The following is a 21,232-nucleotide window of genomic DNA, read 5'->3' as shown; positions in this document are numbered from 1 at the left end:
CTCTCTCAGTAACTCACAGTGCCAGTGACACTTGCCTTGGGGAAGACAGGTGAGGAACACCATCACTCCCTTCACTACCCTGCTGATTGCTGCTGGTTATAATAAATAATAATAATAATAATAATAATAATAATAATAATAATACAAATTTTTAAATTTATATCTTGCCCATCTTGCTGGGTTTCCCCAGCCACTTTAGGCGGCTTATAACATATATAAGAACAAAGCATCAAATGTTAAAAAACAAAATATCCTCTACAAGAAACAAACAAACCAATAAATCAATAGAAACCAACAACAGTAACAATAATAAACAGTTTACAGTTATACCCAAATTAAAATAATTGCCCACCCGAACTAAACTTTTAACCAACACCAACCCAGAAAAACAAAACAGAGGAAGCAAAATTAGAGATGTTTGAAACATTTTAGCCAGTTGCCCCAACCCAAGAGTGCAAGCATGAGAAAGTAATGTGAGGGGTTTCTAGATCTGAATAACGAATGACCTGACTTCTATCTTTGATGATGTTGCGTCCTGATGGCACATGCTTTGGCGATCCTCTGATACATACTTAGTGCATATATCTTTCCCCCACTATAATATGTGTCTCCGATGTTATTTCCTTCCTCTTTGCGAACATTACAAGTAGTGACAGAACGTATCAGTGCTGGTTAATGTACAAATGGTTGTACGTATGTTTCGACTTGCAGTCTTAGGTACCGCCTTCCTACCTGCTCCTAGGAATGTACAGTATTCTAGGCTGCCAGACAAAGTGGACTGGTAATTTGGATCCCAAACTTCATGTTTCTGTGTGGATCATTTTGCTCGATCTTCTCTGCGGCGCTTGCACTTCATCAAATTGTGTGGAAATTGTCTGCATTTTATTTAACGAGTGTTCACATTTTGCTTAGAGGATGTGGCACTACATTTAGTGTATTAATATGGAGTAAGCCCCATTGAACATGTTGAGTAGGCACTGAAGTTAAAACTACGTCTTACATGCATCTTGTCTTTCTTCTTTCCCAGCTGGAGTAATTATAGTGGGAAATTTGAACAGCTTAAGCCGCACTAGCGCTGCCATCCCTGCTGATTCTTACCAGATTGGAGCCATCGCTGGCATAATTATTCTTGTCCTTGTCGTCCTCTTCCTGCTAGCTCTATTCATCATTTATAGGCAAAAGCAGAAGGGGAAGGAAACAAATATGCCTGCAGTTACCTATACTCCTGCCATGAGGGTCATCAATACAGACTACAGTATTTCAGGTAGGAACACAGTGATACAAGGCTTAATCCTGTCTATGCTGAGTGCATACTTTAGCAAACGGCAGGTTTTCTCTGACTTTCAGAACTGTTTATCCTCTTTTAGCTTTATCAAGTTCATATGCTGTGTATTTTCATGCACTTACAGGTGTTTAGTAACACTTTAGTATGTCAGCAATTTCTGTAGTGACACAGTGCCTATAGCAAAGACTCTATACAAGCAGCACCCCTTGTCTGTTTATTTTTATTTTATTTTATTATTAAATTTGTATACCGCTCTATACCCATACATCTCAGGGCAGTTCACAACATAAATACTTTTGTTTATTAAACTATTTACCGTATATGCCGCCTTTCAGTGCAAGTCTCTCCAAGGGTTAGGTTGCTCAGTAGAACACGAGGCTCTTAATCCCAGGGTTTTGGGTTCGAAACCTACGACTGGCGGAGGATTCCTGCATTGCAGGGGTTGGACTTAGATGATCCTTTCAATTCTATGACTCTAAAAAATGTTTTTGCCAAGTTTGCCCATGGTTTTTGGCTGCAATAGATGCTGTCAAATATGGCTAGCCAAGGACTGTACCCATCAAGATGCTTATCAGAGAATCACTCTGGAGGAGAAAGAGAGAAGATATAACATATAGGGACACAAGAAAGACAGGAGATTCTTATCAGTCAAAATCTGAAAGGCAGTGGGATTGTACCATATAGAGGAAGATGCATTTTAGGAACAGAAAAACAATCTGTATTGATCATATAAATCCATATTGTATTTTAATTCTAGGCGAACTGTTGGATTGTTCTTCAGCATAGTTGCGTAAGGCCAAGGATGAGCAATGACACAGCACTCACTTTTTCATTCCCTTCACAGAGACGATGCCTCACAGTAATAGTGGCAATGCTAACAGCCATTACTTCTCCAACCCAAGCTATCACACTCTAACGCAGCGTTCAAACCAAGTGAATGCCAACAACATGGACAGGATGACTTTGGCAAAGGTAAAAATATACATTAGCTACATACTTAGGGAATGTTGTTCCTGGTATGTTACATGTATAAAAGGTTAGGGGACACGGGTGGTGCTGTGGTTTAAGTCACTGAGCCTCTTGGACTTGCCAATCAGAAGGTCAGCGGTTCGAATCCCCGTGATGGGGTGAGCTCCTGTTGCTCAGTCCCAGCTCCTGCCAACCTAGCAGTTCGAAAGCACACCAGTGCAAGTAGATAAATAGGTACCACTGTGGCGGGAAAGTAAACTGCACTTCCGTGCACTCTGGTTTCCGTCACAGTGTTCCGTTGCACCAGAAGCGGTTTAGTCATGCTGGCCACATGACCTGGAAAGCTGCGGACAAATGCCGGCTCCCTCAGACTGAAAGCAAGATGAGCACAGCAACGGTGTCCTGTTGCGCCAGAAGCGGTTTAGTCATGCTGGCCACATGACCCATGCTGGCCACATGGACAAACGTCGGCTCCCTCAACCTGAAAGCGAGATGAGCGCTGCAACCCCATAGTCGCCTTTAACTGGACTTAACCATCCTTTACCTTACCTTTACATGTATAAAACACCATATCTTTTTATTTGCACTACAGTTGCTCTCTCTCTATGACAAATGTTGCCGAGCAGTTGCCATCTTCATTCTCTGCTTTCTGTCTTTATTTGAAACAGTCAAACAACAACCAACTGTTTGTGAATCTTAAAAATGTGGATTCTGGAAAGCGAGGCCCTGTTGTGGACTACACAGGAACCCTACCTGCTGACTGGAAGCATGGAGGCTACCTCAATGAACTTGGTACAGAAATAAATAATAATAATAATAATGCCAGTTTTGTGCATCACAATTTGTGTTTTATGGGGGGAAGACAACATGCGTCATTTCCATCTCTCTTTGCAAAGAGAATATGGTGATGTTTTCCAGCTATCTCCCCAAGAGTATGGCTTCTGGGAATTTAACTATGATATATAGGCAGATTAATGCAGGCTCTTAATATATGCAGTTATACAGACCTTAGGGTGGCAACAATGTCCGACAAACTTGTGCATTAAAAATGAAAAGACTAAATTGCAATAGATTTTTAAAATGACTGTTTTGGGAATTTAAGGCTGCTGTTTTTATCCCAATTTAATGCCGTCATGCCTCTCAATATTTTACAGGAGCTTTTGGAATCGATAGAGGCTGTACAGGGAAATCTCTGAAAGGTGAGTTTTCTTACAGATCTAAATATAGTGGGGCTCAGAGAATGGTCTTGGGGCATCTTATGTTGCAGCCTTGTTGAAGCTAAGCAGCCCGTGGGCCTGATCAGTCCTGCATGTGAGCTCACCTGGAGCTCCACAATAGACTGGGTTAGAGTCTAACTCTAACTTACTTGAAAAGGAGCGTTGTGGATATCATTTTGTTCATTAGTTTGTTTCACTGTGTTAAAATATGAAATCCGAAAATGTCAAAGGAGACTTGCCAAAAAGCAAAAAGATCGTTTAATTTTTAAAGATCATATGCGTTTTGCTTAATTTTGTCATTAAAATATATTATTCTTTGAAGAGAACAATTAAAACATTTTTTTCCTGTTTTCTCAGATCTAGTAAAGAATTCTGAATACAATTTAAGTAACTGCTCCTTAAGCAGTTCTGAAAATCCTTATGCCACTATTAAAGACCCGCCAGCACTGACACCAAAACATACAGAATGTGGATATGTTGAAATGAAGTCTCCAGCACGAAGGGATTCTGCCTATGCAGAAATTAGTAACTCTGCTTCCACCAACAAGAATGTCTATGAAGTTGGTGAGTCCTGACAGAGTGTTTTGCCATCATTGTACACACAAATGCACATCCTGGAAGCGTTTCTTAAGTTAAAAATAATACGTATTTTACAAAGTGTGGCTGAACTGAAAACCAGGCATAAGCTCACAATGTGTAATAGATGAACATATGAAAAACAGTATTTCATTCATGTCTTTATTTAGTAAAAATAATTCTAGCCCCTTGCCCTTCATCCATATATGGTACATACTAGGGTATGTTTGATTTTGTAGTTAACTTGCATTTTCATGAATATACTGAGTTACAGTTATTTCACAGTCTTCTTTAATGTGACTGAAGATTGTTTGATGCTGTATCAGAAATACTGAAGGCTTTTAAAGTACAGAAAACCACAATGGGACTACTACGTTAATTTTCATTAAACGTTGTGATTGTTCATCCAATATCGGAGCACCAATGTGTTTGTATGTTTTTATTATTGCAGAACCTACGGTCAGTGTTATCCAGGGAACGTTTAATAACAAGGGACCTTTCAGCCAAGATCTTTACGATCTGCCAAAAAACAGCCACATCCCCTCTCATTATGACCTGCTGCCTGTTCGCGATAGTCCTGCATCTTCAGAGAAAGACGAAAGCAGCGAATGACACCAGAGGCACATTCTGGAGCATAACAGAGCTCTTACGGAGAACTAGGATCTAGTGATCCCTTTTCTTCTACTTCGCCATCTGCATTCAGTAAACATTTTGCTGTACAGGAGAAACAAACTATGGTTTGTATACACTCATGGCAGATGGATATATGCCAGGCTTGGAAGACCCTGTCAGTTTTTCCATTGCAATTAATGTTTAGAGAATGAAATGCCAAACCTGTACTGGCTCAAAGGTACAAGCTTGAGAACGATTCTTGCGCCAGCTGTATTGTTGTTCCTACAATGGATGGCAATTTTCTTTTCACTAGCTCAGCTTGCATAGTTGACATGCAGCCAAGACTGTACAACCTACCAAATACTCACTTAGCCACATCATCTGAGTTACTAGTTACTCTGGAAAAGAAAAGAAACCAATGTGTTGCTGGTTTTTCTTTCCACGTGTAAGGAGAGATGCGGTCTTAGAGCATATCCAATTACATTGCTGGATTGATTTGGGAAAGCCAAGGCAAAATACTCCATTGCTGGTAATGGAAGTATAATACAGGAGTTGTTTGGAATGTCTGGGAATTCCTGGATAAATATGGCTAAAGGTTATGTGCCACAAAATGTGATTTTTGGCACCGGCGCTTGCCAAACGATGGGCACGATTGAGACTCACGGTTAGCAATTCCGAGTAAAGTTTCTGCTCTATGCAAGTAATAAGGCATAACATATCAGCAATTGTTCCATAAACATGTGCGTTAGATGGTTTATTTTTGTCAAAATGGATTGAATGAGTGGGTAAGAGAAAAGGCAAAACGTAGTGTATGCTGTACATTTTAAATGCAAGAGAAGGTTTCAGTTTTATAAACAAGTAGCACTTGTAACATGGAATAAGAACAATGTTTGATCAATCTTTGTGCGTACTTGTTAAAAAGGCACCTTTCTTTTTGTAATTGATTTAGGGAAAATATGCTTAAGCTGGTCTTTTGCATTGCTAATAACTTGGCACATATACCCCACATTTCATTAAGTTGTATCTCTATTTTAAAATAATGTAGTTATGTTTTCTAGTGCTTTAGAATAACAGTGCAGAAATATAATATTTTTGACCCTTGTAGTTTTGTCAATGCCCCCCCATTATGTCTGCTTTAGAAGCACTGTTTTTTATGAAGAAAAATATTTAGATAATGTCAGTTTCTCCACCAGAGATAGGCTAGAAAAGTAATCTTAAACTAGTGTGTAAACTGTTGAAATTTTTCAGATTTTTTTTTTTAAAAACTGAATTAATGTTAATGCAAGGGATAATGTTCATAACAAGAAACAGTATTGAAAAGAAATAAATCACATTATTTCCCACCAACAGTTTCAACTATTGTTTTCACCCTAGAAGTGTCATCTTTCTGTTCCAAAGGAACATTTTGTGTGAGCCAATTTATAGTTGAAGTGTCATTGAAAGATAAAAATGGCAAAGAAATCTTTCTTTCTCTTTCCCCTGCCCCCTCTCCATGTAGACAATTTAACTTTCCATTGCTAGATTATTTCTAGCCATAATGGGGACAGAGAAAGATGTATTAAGTCTAATCGTTTATGTTTTGTTTAGTTTGCAACATCTCATTTCATCTCCATGGTACATCTGAAACCTAAAGCTGATAAGTAATAAGTTAGGTCTTTTAAGTTACCACTGCTGAGCATGTTAGTAAAATGTTCTGCTATTGGTTCTCAACCTTTGTACAATATGCTGGGTTCCCAGTACTAGATCTGTTAAATTCAAAGAACTATTGTGACTATGATCCAACAAATGGAACTGAAAACAACTACTGATGTAAAAGCTTTTCTTTTTCGCCACTATGTATTCCTGGGGCACTGAAATTGAAATATGCCCTACTTTGTTTTACTCAATGTTATTTAAGCTACTCTCCATCAAAAGGCATTTCCAGAGCTTGTTTCAGCCCTTGACATCCTGCGTCTTTACACGTACTAAAGGTGTGTAATCTTTGTTGGACCATGCAAATATAAAAGACAAAAATTGAATTGGGGTTGTGGGGTGTGGGTTTTTTTTGGAATTTGAGCAACACAAATACCTTGCTGTAGAATAGGTTTGGTATGGTGTTGGAATAGCTCTACAATCTTTTTGTATTATGTTACAGAAACTCACAAATAAAGCCTATCTTTGTTTTCTTTTCTTTTGACGTCGTGATTACAGTTTTATTTCTAGCCATTCCAAAGCCGCAAGAAACTTGTATGGCGAATTTTTATTATTTATTTATTTAATTTATATACTGCCCTATACCCGGGGCTCTCAGGGTGGTTCACAGAATAAAATCGAGATAGAAAACCACGAAATACATAATAAAAACAAAAACAACCCAATAACCCCCTTTGCTCTTGAATCCCACTTACCGTTGAAGTGTCATGAATCTCCAAAGTCAGATGTCGACTGCTCACTCCAATCCCCAAAGAGCTACTGATGCAGAACATCAAGAAAAGGGAATGTAAAAATAGGGGCTGCTCCTCATATTGCTCGCCAACTCTGCTTAGATCCTGGCAGCCCCTATTCCTCCCCTTAGAGCTCACCCCAAATCCACCCCTCCATCCTTATAGCAGTGGCTCAAATCTTTTCAGGCTGGCAGTCGAGATCTTTATTTCCCACCTGTAAAAGGCCAGAGAAGACAGGTGCATGGGGCTATCCACTGATCAATTACCTTATATTATTTGAAGCCCTGATTGCCAGGAATATTGTAGCAAAATACAGAGCTTTCAAAGTGCCCCTTTGTGAAGAACCCCTTGCAGGGGTGATGACAGAAGGCTTTCAATCCTCACTGGGGTTTGAAGGAGATGGAGCCGGGCACTGAAGGAGACAGGTGGGAACATGCCTTCCAATTCAGCCCCCCACACTTGCATGCCAAGGCCCCGGGCCCCGTAGTTCCATTATATAATAAACAGACACAGATGATTCAGGTTAATGGGCAAAAAACAGGCCACAACTTTATTGGTTACAGATGTGAGCAGTTTGGCTTAGGTGAAACCAGACTATATCCCGACTCCTGTGCATCTGCAGGGAGTCACACTAAGGGTAAACCAACAGTTGGGGGAGCCCTATAACGTATAACATACATAGCATGCAGCTATCATCGCCTTTCAGACATTTCCCGTTCAAAATAGTCTTCCCCAAGCTGCTTTTTCAACCATGGCAGAAATGATACGGATTGCCTGTTTAGAACGGCTTTTCATCCCGTGAGAATCTTGATCGCCCTGTGTAGCCCATATGGAAGTTGGGTAAATGGCAGCCCAAATCCATCTGTTAATGGAGCTGCCATTAACTGAATAATATCAGAATGTGAGATGGGAGTTGCATCTGTATCATGCTAGCCAGCCTTCCTGAAACTGCTAAAATGCCCACAAATTTAAGTACAGTGGTACCTTGGTTCTCAAACTGAATCCATTCCGGAAGTGTTCCAAAACCAAGGCGTGCTTTCCCACAGAAAGTAAAGTAATGCAAAACAGATTAATCCGTTCTAGACTTTCAAATACAACCCCTAAAACAGCAATTTAACATGAATTTTACTGTCTAATGAGACCACTGAGCCGTAAAATGAAAGCAATAATCAATGTACTGTACTATAAAATAAATAAGACAGTATTGTAGATGATAAAAAAATTAACTTTTTTTCTTCTTACGTGCACTGATGATAGTCAATGTTTAGATGAGGAGCTTTTATCCATTTCTGCAGTCACACAATCAATAGCTGAAATGGGTTCCACACAGTCACAAAAACAAATTAACTGAAAAAGCCTCAAAAACAAAAACACAAAATAAATAGCAAAAACAAAAGTGCCAAACTTAATCCGTGCCAGACGTCTGTTTGAAATGTTCGAAAACCAAGGCATGGCTTCTGATTGGTGCAGGCGCCCCAGAAACAATAGCCGGCAGCCACATCAGATGTCCGGCTTCCGAAAAACGTTTGAAAACCGGAACACTTCTGGGTTTTCAGGGTTTTAGAACCAAGGTGTTTGAGAACCAAGGTACCACTGTACTGGGGCACAAGCTTCCATGAGCTCTCAAAAGAGAATGACGCAATGAATGACGGAATGAATGACAGAAGTGGACCAATGGAGCTTTCTCATGTCAATACCGTTTGGCATGTTCCCATGCCCCTGCTCAAATTCATATGTTTGAAAGCTTGATGTTTCGTTTTCCAAAGAGTTCTCTGATATCATCACCTCTGATTAACATCTTCTTTTGGCATATGCTGTTGACGATATTTGACTTTGAAGTTTCGAGAGGAAGTTGAGAGCTGCAGGGCTTCAGGTGTGAGACAGCAGCATCGCTCTTTTTGTTCCTGGGGGGAAATCTCTGCTTTTTTCCCTGGCAAAAAGCACTGTCTTGTGCTTTGCCTCCCCCCAGTATTGAGTCCCAAAGAGCTTTTAATACAGGAGCCGCTTTTCACTGCAAAGCTAGCGTTCCATCTTTGACATTTTCTCTTTCTCTGCAACAGCTGTGTTGCTGCGTGAGCATCTTTTTTGGGGTTTCAATTTCTTTCTGCAGCAGAGTTTCGTTTACAGAAAAGTTTTCCTGCATCTTTTACTGTATTTTTCGCTCTATAGGATTCAGGCTCCTTGCACTGAACTCCGAAGCCTTTGCTCTCGCGGCTTCAGCTAAAGGAACCCGAAGCCTTTGGAGTGCAGTGCGAGGTCCCGCTGAACTCCAAAGGCTTCATCCACGTACCTGCCTGGAACAGAAGGAGACCCTTCTGTTCCTCCTCCGGCTTCGCTTGAAGGGGCGCTGCACAGTTCTCCCTCTCTGTGCAGCGTCTCTCCTTTGCAGCGCCCCTTCAGCCATGCGCCTGCCTGGAAGCCGGAGGAGGAACAGAAGGGACTCCTCTTCTCTGCTTGCTGTCTTGGCTTGTGCCATGGCCGCGCACAACCCCTCTGGCAGGGAGAGGTTGTGCGCAGCCTGTACGCTGCTCTTTGGGGCTGGGGGGAAAGATTTTTTTTCTTGATTTCCCCCTCTAAAAACTAGGTGCGCCGCCCTGTGGTCCGGTGAGCCCTATGGAGCGAAAAATACTATGGAGTGAAAAAATTCTTTACAGCAGCAGCATTCCAACTATCTCTTAGTGAAATTTCCATTACAGGAATAAACACCATTTGGTTCTCTTTCTCAGAGTCTTTACTATTTACAAAACTTTACACTGGTCATTAATAAATAAATAAACAAGCAAACAAATAAAGCAACATAATCTTTTCTTATTTTTGTCATCTGGCCAGAAACCTATTGCTGACTCATTCACACGCTCATTTACACTGACCCAGATGACCTATAAGGACACCTGTTGCTTGGGAAATTTTCTGTTGCCTAGCAACTTGTTCAAGACCATTTTCAAGTTTCTTCTAGACTCCAACACAATTTTTGGGGCCGACTTGGAAACGTGGTTGTCAGGACTGCCGCTAGGTCCCAGCTCACAGAGGACCAACGCCCAGTGGATATTATATACAAAAGTCTTTATTGAAGTTTAGTTTCCATTTCCAAGCTCTGGGCGCGCAGACCCACGTCTTAACGCTAGACCGGCTAAGTCCCCTCTGACTCACTGCTCCACCCACACCAGTTTAAGATTCTAGCCCGGCTCCACCTCTTGCGCTGCTCTTTCCTGCGTTGGGTCCTTCTGCCCTCTGGGGTTCCCTCCTTCCTGGACTCCTCTGACGCGGAGCCTCCTGAGTCTTGCCCCTCCCTCCGGCGGGCTTTAGGACCTGGCTCCCTTCCCGGGCTCCCCGCTGTGCCGCGCTCCTGTACATTTGAACTTGGCGCGCGCGCCCAGCCGGTGACTTTCCTTCTGACCGTTTCCCCGCTTCCTGATGTGGGTGTTGCCAAACCTGACTCCTCTCCTCCCTCTGGTGGTGAGGACACTGGTCCCGACTCCTGGGACTCTCCCTCCCCACTGCGCTCTGGTGGAGACGCTGGTCCTGATCTCCAGCTGCTGCTCAGGGACTCCCCGCTGGCCCCTCCCTCTTGAGGTTTCTCCCTTGGAATCTCCCTTGCTCTGGCCACCGGCGCTCCCTTCTGTGAGTCCTCCGATTCGCTAGAGAGGCTTGTGGAATAACTCTGGCCACTGTCACTGCCTGCGCCCCCCTCGTACTCCTCCTCCTCACTCTCCATTTGCTCCCCCTCCTGTGTCTCTCCTTCTGAACCCCTGACAGTGGTGTTTGCAGCGCCCAATTTGCAGGTGTTTGGCACCATTTTCGGGGGAATCAGAATATGTTGGAATTTTGGTGAAAACCAAAATTGAGGGCTCATTTTTTAATCTTTCGTTAAACATGGGGTTTGCACTGCCAAACGTTGCAGGGGGCATTTTGCAGGTTTAAGACATCGTTTTCGAATTAAAACAATTTCCCCCTCTCATTGGCTTCCTTCATTTTATCTACAGTCATATTTGCTTTAGATGAGAATGTCGCAAGTTGTCAGAGCAATATGGATCCACGAGGTGCCATCGACTCCTACTCCCTTGAAAATGTTCTCAGTGCAAAATTGGTACAATTGAAAACATATGAGATATGCTCTTGACTGTATTTGGGTTATTATGATTGTAAAACCTGATGTTAAGACTGTATAAAATTAATAATAATCATAAAGGGGGGGAGGAAAAAAAAAAGAAAACGTTCTCAGCAGAGCCAGCCTTTTTCATATATATACACAACTTTGTAGAAACCCGGGAACTTCTCTCAATGGGTTTTTTCTCTTTCCAGTGCCTTGCGCACACCTACATATACAGTGTATTAATAAATGAGATACAAAGATTCCAACGCCAATGTCTTTGTCATCTTTCCTTTGATCCAGAAGAGGGCAGTAGTATTACAGTGTATTATGGATAAAGAAAAACAAAACAAAACATGAACTGCACAAGTGATCCTAATTTTGAATATTTTCTACTGCTTTAATATGGGTCTTTATATAAACAGTTATCAATTAATTACGAAATCAATTTGCTATTTGTTTTGTCGCTGCTTTTGTTGTAAACAAAAATTGCCCTTATGAGGTAACCAAGAGCCCATAGAGAGTCCTTACATAGGTTCCCTATTGGTAGGAGAGAATAACAGAGGCCAACCAGAGAATATTGAGAAGCAAAGCAGCTAGTAAGCCTGATCTTTATTGATCTGTTGCAACAGGGTGCTCCCCTCACCTGCAGGAGAGAGGAGGGACCCAGTAAAATGGCGTGCAATGTCTTATAAAGACTTTTGAAATTGCCACCCTGTAGATCAAGACCACCCCCAGAAACATCATACATACATCCACCCCTCAGATCACCCCTGAGATACATCACACCTACATCACAGAAAAGGCGGTCTAAAACAGAAATTTGAATGTTGTTTTTCTCCTGTCGTTTATCTCCTGTCTGGCAGGTTACTTGATTGGATTGCCTGGGGAGCCTGGCCAGTCATTTGTAGTGATAAATACTTAGTTCCTGGGCCAGGTGACAGGCTCACACCCTATTCATATCTTAAATGTGCCCTTAAGACAGGATTTGTGAGGAAAGAGACAATGGGAAGGTTTCCCACTTTGACCTTGCAGAGAAAACATTTGGTCAGTTTAGGAATCAAAATGGTTCCAGGTTGGTCTTCTTGTGCATTTCTAGTTAGTACATTTATGAACATTTCCATATATCTAAGACCTCAACATTCCTATCACACTTTCAAACCTGCTGCCTGAAGAAAACAAAAGCGATGCTAATGATTTTGGGAATCCTGAGCATCCCCTGCATATGTATCTTGTCACGTGTTTTGATTTGTTTTGCAGATAGTAGGAAACCTCTCGATTCAGGAGCTTGAATCACACCAGAAAATGATTTGCGGTTAAGGAGATAAGTTAAGGAGATAAGTTGGGGGTACTCTGCCTATCCTGCTGCCCACCAATATCCCGGACAGACCTGGCCAAGGCTGTCTCTGTTGTGGTATTGGAGGAACCCAGGACTCTTCCCAAGCAACTTCAATTTCCATGCCTCAGATGCCTCGGGTTCTGCTCAGGATTTTGTAATAATAAGGTCTTATATATAAAATAAATGTTCATAAATGTACCAACCAAGCACGTACATAGATCATCACAGGAAGACTGACCTGAAACCATTTTGACTCCCAAACAGACCAAATGTTTTCTCTGCAAGGAGGGAGGGGGTGACAGACTACCAGGAGAGGCAATCAGATAAGGCATTATCAGATGACCTGGCAGACAAGAAAAACAACAACATTCAAATTTCTGTTGTAGGCCATCTTTTCTGTGATGTAGGTATGATGTTTGTGGGGGGTGGTCTTGGGTTACACCCCTTCTGTGATGTATGTATGATGTATAGAGTGGTGGTCTTGAGCTCCAGGGCAGAGAATTTAAAATGTCTATAATAAGGGCAGGCAGACCTCTGTTCGGGGTCCTCCTCCTTTCCTGCATGTGAGGGGAGCACCCTGTTGCAACAGATCAGTAAAGATCAGGCTTACTAGCTGCTTTGCTTCTCAATATTCTCTGGTTGGCCTCTGTTGACAGCTATGGTCTGTATTTCAGGATCTAGAAAGGTAGACATTAGGAAAAGGGAAGTGTGAGGCCTGCTCAGTATTGTAACCTAGACTGAGACCAGGAAATTAATAAAGGCGAGAGAAGGAGACTCGGCTATACACAAATTATCTCAAATGCTGAGGTGCCTACAGGTTTTGTGAATATGCAGCCTGAATTACAATGAGAAGAGGTGAATGATCAACGTTCCGCAATTTCACTTTTTCTTGGTGCAACCCACAATTTCGGAGTCATAAAGTCATCCCAGCAGCCTCTGGGAAGAACTGACTCAGAATCATAGATTTCATCAAGATGTATTCATTAGTCCCTGTTTCGTAGCAGCTTTTTATTTTAGCAAGGTGATATCACAGGGATATCAGTCGGGGGCTAAGAGCTGTTATCAAGTTTGATTGCTGCAAAAATGCTGCATATATAGAACAAGGTGCTGTGATTAGTGTGATCATTAGGGATGTTATCATCGAGGATTCAGGGAAGTGAGAATTTTGCCACCACAGGATTAGCAGAGACCCTCAAAACTCGGGAGGTGTCAAGACAAACACATTTAGCTGTCCTCAGTGGCTAACAGAGAAATATCAGACTTCAGTAATTAGCTGCAGAGAGTGCCACTGAGCTGGCTTTAAAGACCCTGATGGCTTGCATTTGTTTTGTTTCTTTTTGCAGCCTTTTCCAACTCTCTAATATCAAAACAAAACAAAACATGATTTAAATCACTATTGAGCAATCACACTTGAGACTGTCCCTTCTTCTCCACCTTGCCCTGCTTCGTCCAAAAGTGCTGTGGACTTTTCCACTAAAAGGGAAGAATTTGTTTACTGCATGCTGTTCATTGAAATGATGTATCGTTAGTATCCAACACTGAGTAAAATTGCTAAAATGTACAAAACAAGTTCAAAACTGTGTTGGAAATGAAAAGAGAATGAGGGTACTTTCTACCACATGTGGTGGACATGCACATTGGTAAAGGCTTTCTGGGAAATGATATATGATGAATTAAAGAAAATGTTTAAAAATACATCTGTTATAAAACCAGAAGCCTTTATACTAGGTATAATAGGTGAAATTTTGCCTGAATCCCCCAAAACGGAACTTTCCTCCCTAAAAAAAGCTCAACAATCGCCCCCCCTCAAAAGGGGTACATCACCGCTAGTTGTTTTTTTCTGTGAGTAGATTGCAGTCTCTTGGGAGTTTCACGTCCGTGCTCTAGGGCATTGTTTTCAACATGGTAGCATCCTGTCTTGTTGCATGTCCTGATGCTGTTAGGGTCTGATTCTGAATCTGTGAGAGTCAGGGGAAGAGGCTGTGGGTTTTACACAGCAGTGTTAGCTAGCATGGTGATTCTGTTACTGGATCTTTCTGTCCATATATATCTATACTTCAAAGACCAGATATATATATATATAGTAGACTAAATTGTATAGAAATTTATTTATGCATGCTGCTACAGCAGCAAGAATGCTACTTGCCCCAAAGTAGAAAGAAGCAGAAGTCCCAGTAAAGGAAGAATGGATACAAAAACTCACGGAATATGCAGAAATGGTGAAACTTACAGGAAGAATAAGAAATCAAGATAAACTTTTTTAATATAAAATAAAAGAATGGAAATGGTTTATTGAATATCTACAGATAAATTGTACAGATAAAAACATTAGTTGCATTATTGCAATAACCTGCAGTTCCACAGGAGTATATATTTAAAGTAGGTAATTAAAGGAGCAAATTTAATGAACTTCGATATGCAGAACATATTAAAAAATAAATTTAAGGAACCGCAGAAAGAGGGGGAAGGAAGTCAAATTTTGAAATGTTAAATTGATTGTAAAACTAATCAAATGTATAAACTTGAAAAGTATAAATAAAAACTTTTTTTTAAAAGAATATAGTAGATAGTAGTAGATTGTCTTGTGTCTGAAAATGAAGATCACTTTATTACTTTGAACCGTGCAGAAGAGGAGTTTTTCTGTTAACCAGGGACTCTGGAAGAAGCTGTCTGCTAGGAACAGGAAATCTCTGAAATATCTGCTGGGGTTTTGCATCTTCTGCTGTTATATCACACTGGTTGAGGTGTGGTGAACTACCAACTGACTTCCACAAGTCACTAACACCAGTCAAACAGCTGTTAAAGGCACAAGGCATTGTTTGCTTTGTTCCTTTGCTTGTACTTCTTGCTGCCAGCTGCTCCTGTTAGAACAGAGCAAATCTCTTCGGGGAGAAAGATACGGAAAATGCCTCACACTCCTTCCTTCTGATTCCTTAGCAGCAGTGATTAAGTGACTAGGAGCAGCAGCAACTGTGCATCTGCCGAATAAGCCTTAGATCATTGCCTCCACATTTTGCTTTCTAACTTTCTTATATATGGCCTTTTTTTTTTTTTTACATGAAAGCTGTGAGGCCCCCCCCCCCCTCTGTGTGTGAATATGAAGATGAACTTGAAATCATTCAAACTGCTACCCCAAAATGAACACAATTCACCTTTGGTTTACCCTGCAATTAGGAGAATTACTCTCAGATGTACTTCAGAGATTTTTTAACTACAGTGGTACCTCGGGGGACATACGCTTCAGGTTACATACACTTCAGGTTACAGACTCCGCTAACCCAGAAATATTGCTTCAGGTTAAGAACTTTGCTTCAGGATGGGAACAGAAATCGTGCTCCTGCGGCGCAGCAGCTGCAGGAAGCTCCATTAGCTAAAGTGGTGCTTCAGGTTAAGAACAGTTTCAGGTTAAGTATGGACCTCCGGAACAAATTAAGTACTTAACCCGAGGTACCACTGTAGTTCAGTTCATTCAACTGCACTACATAATTGCTAGCACTGATCAAATCACTCTCCTCCCGAAGTTCTAGGGAGGGGCCAGGGGCCATCTCCCATCTCCTGCCCATCACTGCTGCCTGGCACCCAGCGCTCACCACTGCTGGATGCTAACCACTTCTGGGTGCTTGCCACCTCCTGTTCCTCGACCCCAATGGCATCACACTCATGGATGACATGTCCCATCTACTTGCCCCAGAGCTTCCTCAAAGAGGGTGGGCAAGAGGAAGAAAGCAAAGTGGCCCTGAGGTGAGGATGGGCTTAAAATCTAAACAATTAAATTTTTGAAAGAGGTGTCACGCCTATATCAGAACAAGAAATATTGGGTAGAGCAGCACTTCCCAGTCTTTTTGCTATCTGAGTAGACGTGGTTTCATTAGTAACACAACTCTATTTTTCTCTCCAATATTTTTGAGAGGATAATTATGTTTGTCTAAAAGGGAGCAATTTTATGTGCATTAGTTTTCAGAAGCTCTGCACAGGAAGGCAGACTGTACCTGATTACTGTGATTGACATGTTGTTCTGTCTCCCAATGTGTCTGCCATATAAAACCACAAAAAATTGTATAAAAACACTAAAGCCTTTCAAGGTAACAAAAAATGGGATAAACTCGAATGAATGGAAAACCCACAAATCATTTCAATGGTACTGGATTGTACCTATTGTGAGCTACTGCGCAGTTCAAGTATCAAATTGGCAATTTTAGTTTGCAAAATATAAAATAATAATAGGAATAGTAATAATATGAGACAGAAAGCAGCAACAGTCATCTATTATCATGGCAACCAGATTCAATTTATGTGAATGCCTAGCCTGGACCATCTCAAAGGCTTGGAATTAAAAATCATTTTAAAAAGCATTATCCATTGTCTGCTTGCTGTTAGTGAAAGACTCTGACACCATTCAGCCAATCTGTATTAACATCTATCACAAGGGTGCCTGTTGCATAAATACAATACTAAGACTGCAAACCAAAGGACGCTTAAAGGTAAAGGTAAAGGGACCTCTGACTATAGGTCCAGTCATGGCCGACTCTGGGGTTGCGGCGCTCATCTCGCTTTATTGGCCGAGGGAGCCGGTGTACAGCTTCCGGGTCATGTGGCCAGCATGACTAAGCCGCTTCTGGCGAAGCAGAGCAGTGCACGGAAACACCGTTTACCTTCCCGCTGGAGCCGTACCTATTTATCTACGTGCACTTTGACGTGCTTTCGAACTGCTAGGTTGGCAGGAGCAGGGACCGAGCAACGGGAGCTCACCCCGTTGCGGGGATTCGAACTGCCGACCTTCTGATTGGCAAGTCCTAGGCTCTGTTGTTTAACCCACAGCGCCACCCATGTCCCTAAGGACGGTTCCTTGAGAGTAATTCCTATTGGAATCAATGGCACATACTTCAGAGCAGACATGCATAGTATTGTACTCTTACTTTAGCTGAATTTAAGCATTATTATCAGTAAAACCAGATACAGTAGTACCTCAGGTTACATATGCTTACATATGCTTCAGGTTACATATGCTTCAGGTTACAGACTCTGCTAACCCAGAAATAGTGCTTCAGGTTAAGAACTTTGCTTCAGGATGAGAACAGAAATCAGGCTCCGGTGGCGCGGCAGCAGCAGGAGGCCCCAGTAGCTGAAGTGGTGTTTCAGGTTAAGAACAGTTTCAGGTTAAGTATGGACTCCAGGAACAAATTAAGTACTTAACCTGAGGTACCACTGTATAGGGACATGGATACAAACACAAGCCATGATCCCAACATCTCCGGGAGCAGGGGCTGCCCTTCAAAATGCCAGAAGTTTAGCACTAAGTTTCTAAGAGGGTTTAATTTTAGCTTGTCACTGTTAATTATTCCTGATGTGAAACATATCAGTAAGGTTTCCATGGCTGATACACAAATATAAAAACAGTGATTTCCCAACAAAGTATTAATCTAATCAGTATTAGAGTTAAAATTTTACTGACCTCATATTTCTGAAGGAGTCTAGTGCTACTAGGAAAATAATGATAATGTGTTCCTGATATGAAGCAATTTTACTTGCTAGATTCCATTATTCAAGAATTTTCTCTCTCAAATAACAACTTTTGCACTCATCTGTACAGTTTTTCCTTTCCCTTTTAGGAAGCATTTACTAAGTGCCAAACTATAGCAGATATACAGTATTTTGGTCTGATGCTGAATTGCTGAATTCGGGCGAACAAGACTACCGGTAATAGTTTTTGCTGCTATAGTTAGATATATTATTCCCAATATATAGAAACTGGATTAAGATCAAAATCGTACCATAATGAAAGGGTACTGGAAGAAGGAAAGATCACCAGTGTCGAAGCAATGATTCTTCAACATCAACTTCGTTGGACTGGTCATGTTGTGCGAATGCCTGTTTATCATCTTCCAAAGCAACTACTCTGTTCCAAACTTAAAAATGGAAAGCGTAATCCTGGTGGTCAACAAAAGAGGTTTAAAGACTCTTTCAAGGCAAATCTTTTAAAAATGTAGTATAAACACCGACAATTGGGAAACACAGGTCTGTGAGCGCTCCAATTGGAAAAAGCCTTGACCAAAGGTGTCATGGGTTTTGAAGATGCTCAAACTCCGCACAAGAAATGTGCTAGAGGAAGGCACGCTTGGCAAACCCTCACCATGATCAACTCCCACCCGGAAACCTATGTCCCCGATGTGGAAGGATATGTGGATCCAGAATTGGCCTCCACAGTCACTTAAGGACTCACTGTTAAGACCGTGTTTATGGAAGACCATCTTACTCTGCTACAAGTGATCGCAAAAGAAGAGGAAGACTATGCTGACTGGCAATGGCTCTCAAGGATTTCAAAGAGGGGTCTCTCCCAACCCTACCCATCAAGATCATGGTATCTTTTGCCTTCAGATCATGACCTGGAAGGGGGCTAATATTAAAAGTTAGCTTGCGAAACCAATGAAATGTATGGTGTGAATGGGTCCAAAGAGTGTTTTGCGGTATGGTGTGGAAGAAAGAGATGGCTTCTGCAGGCCTTGCTGAAGTTGCTGAGACTGTCCTGCCTTGGAGAGTTTGCCTGATAATAATAATAATAAAATCCTTCCAGTAGCACCTTGGAGACCAACTAAGTTTGTTATTGGTATGAGCTTTTGTGTGCATGCACACTTCTTCAGATTCATACTTCTTCAGATTGGTATCGGAAGACGTGTGCATGCACACGAAAGCTCATATCAAGAACAAACTTAGTTGGTCTCTAAGGTGCTACTGGAAGGAATTTTTTTGTTTTGTTTTGGTTTTGTTTCGACTACAGCAGACCAACACGGCTACCTACCTGTAACTAGAACTATGGAAGGCACCACATTGAGCCGCATGAAATGGAAATCCATCAACCTCACCAAGGAACTTGCACAGGTACAGACTGACATCTTCTTTCTGACTAAACTCAAGAACCTGGACATTATACCTAAGGGTCTGAGAATTAAGAACCCTCTACAATCCAATTATCCAATTGAATATGCAAGGAAACTATGCCACACTTTCTCCAAGAAGCTGCTCAAACATCTGATCGGCGTTCTGTACTCTAAAGAGAAGCTAATAAAGGAGGAACTCTCTGTACTGGACAACTCTACAGTGGTACCTCAGGTTAAGTACTTAATTTGTTCCAGAGGTCCGTATTTAATCTGAAACTGTTCTTAACCTGAAGCACCACTTTAGCTAATGGGGCCTCCTGCTGCCGCCACGCCACCGGAGCAAGATTTCTGTTCTCATCCTGAAGCAAAGTTCTTAACCTGAAGCACTATTTCTGGGTTAGAGGAGTCTGTAACCTGAAGCGTATGTAACCTGAGGTACCACTGTATTAGGAATCACCCAGCTTGGCAAGAGTTCCACAAGGAAAAACAAACCATTTACCACTCTCAACTGGAGTTACTGGTATCTGAAGAAGTGTGCATGCACACGAAAGCTCATACCAATAATAAACTTAGTTGGTCTCTAAGGTGCTACTGGAAGGAATTTTTGTTTTTGTTGTTGTTGTTTTGACTGCGGCAGACCAACACTGCTACCTACCTGCCTGATAAAAGTTTGCCTGATAAAAAGAATGCCAGCTAGTTGCTCAGATTCCTAAAGAAGCCTTCTCCCAAAACTTCCCAGAGGGGGTTGTAGACATTCCATGGCAGCCAATCCTAACAGCCAGCTAATTTGTGAAACACCTTGTCTCCCTGCCCACTTTGGATGGGCAGAAGCAGCCCTCCCACCTTTGTTGAGGACTTTTTGCCCCTAGCTGGGTCATTGCTGCTTCCAGCTTTTGATTAGCAGAAGAAAGCTTTCTATAAAAGAACATGGTGTCAATGTTAAAATACTATGTTGACAGATTCCTTAGTATGGTTGTTTTTTCTTGTTATTCCTTCCCACAAAAGAGGGTGATTTTTCTGGCAGCGAATACGCAGGCGAAGAGGGAGAGAACGGAGTGGAAGTTGCCCATACTGCCATGGTTGCCAAGAAGAATAGGAAGCCAAGGGCATTCAGTGGGCGGGAGCCCTGATGTAGCAGCACAATGAATGAGACATTGGGTTTCTAGCTGAGGAGGCAGCGTGTAAGAGAAGCATCGCTCCAAGGATGTCTTGCTGTACCTACATAGGGAAAGGAAAGACCGGGACAACTGATGTAATAAAAGTCTTTGGCTTCAGGTAGGCACGGCGCCCTTGTACTTCTTCCTCTATCTTTTGCTATATTTTGAAACGGCCATGTGTTTTTCATTCAAAAGCAACCATTGGCTTTTAAGTATAAGGAATTGCTGATAACCAAATATAGTGGTATCTCGGGTTAAGTACTTAATTCGTTCCGGAGGTCCATTCTTAACCTGAAACTGTTCTTAACCTGAAGCACCACTTTAGCTAATGGGGCCTCCTGCTGCTGCTGCACCGCCGGAGCATGATTTCTGTTCTCATCCTGAAGCAAAGTTCTTAACCTGTAGCACTATTTCTGGCTTAGCGGAGTCTGTAACCTGAAGCATATGTAACCCGAGTTACCACTGTAGATAGATATATTGTATTGTGCTTGCAGTGGTTAAGCTTATGGCAGGCATGTCCAAAGTCTGTTGCGGGGACCCAATCTGGACCACAGGACGGTTTAATGTGGCCCCCATGGCAGTTTATTTCCTGAGGTAAACTTCAATCCTAAAAAAAAAATTCAATCCTAATAAAGGTCAACAACAACTTTGGTCAGCCCTCACGCATGTTCACTTCACCATAGCTGGCC

The 21,232-nt window shown here is 41.8% G+C and overlaps 1 protein-coding gene across 1 annotated transcript in view; it reads left to right on the top strand.

Annotated features, from left to right (window-relative positions):
- The window catches only part of MEGF10 (multiple EGF like domains 10), a 114,367-nt gene extending 107,538 nt beyond the window's left edge, over positions 1–6,829 (top strand). Inside the window, exons 20-25 of the mRNA XM_083702223.1 lie at positions 1,028–1,264; positions 2,130–2,257; positions 2,923–3,046; positions 3,409–3,453; positions 3,829–4,035; positions 4,499–6,829. Of these exons, the coding sequence (XP_083558349.1) occupies positions 1,028–1,264; positions 2,130–2,257; positions 2,923–3,046; positions 3,409–3,453; positions 3,829–4,035; positions 4,499–4,659 (902 nt within the window). The 3' untranslated portion in view covers positions 4,660–6,829. The remainder of the gene's footprint in view (positions 1–1,027; positions 1,265–2,129; positions 2,258–2,922; positions 3,047–3,408; positions 3,454–3,828; positions 4,036–4,498) is intronic.
- Positions 6,830–21,232: the final 14,403 nt, after the last annotated feature.

The sequence above is a fragment of the Podarcis gaigeae genome (genome assembly GCF_964106915.1).
Source record: "Podarcis gaigeae genome assembly, chromosome: 11".
In the NCBI taxonomy this organism is placed as follows: Eukaryota; Metazoa; Chordata; class Lepidosauria; order Squamata; family Lacertidae; genus Podarcis; species Podarcis gaigeae.
Note: the sequence above shows the minus strand (reverse complement) of the source record. Positions and strands in the feature narration are given on the sequence as shown.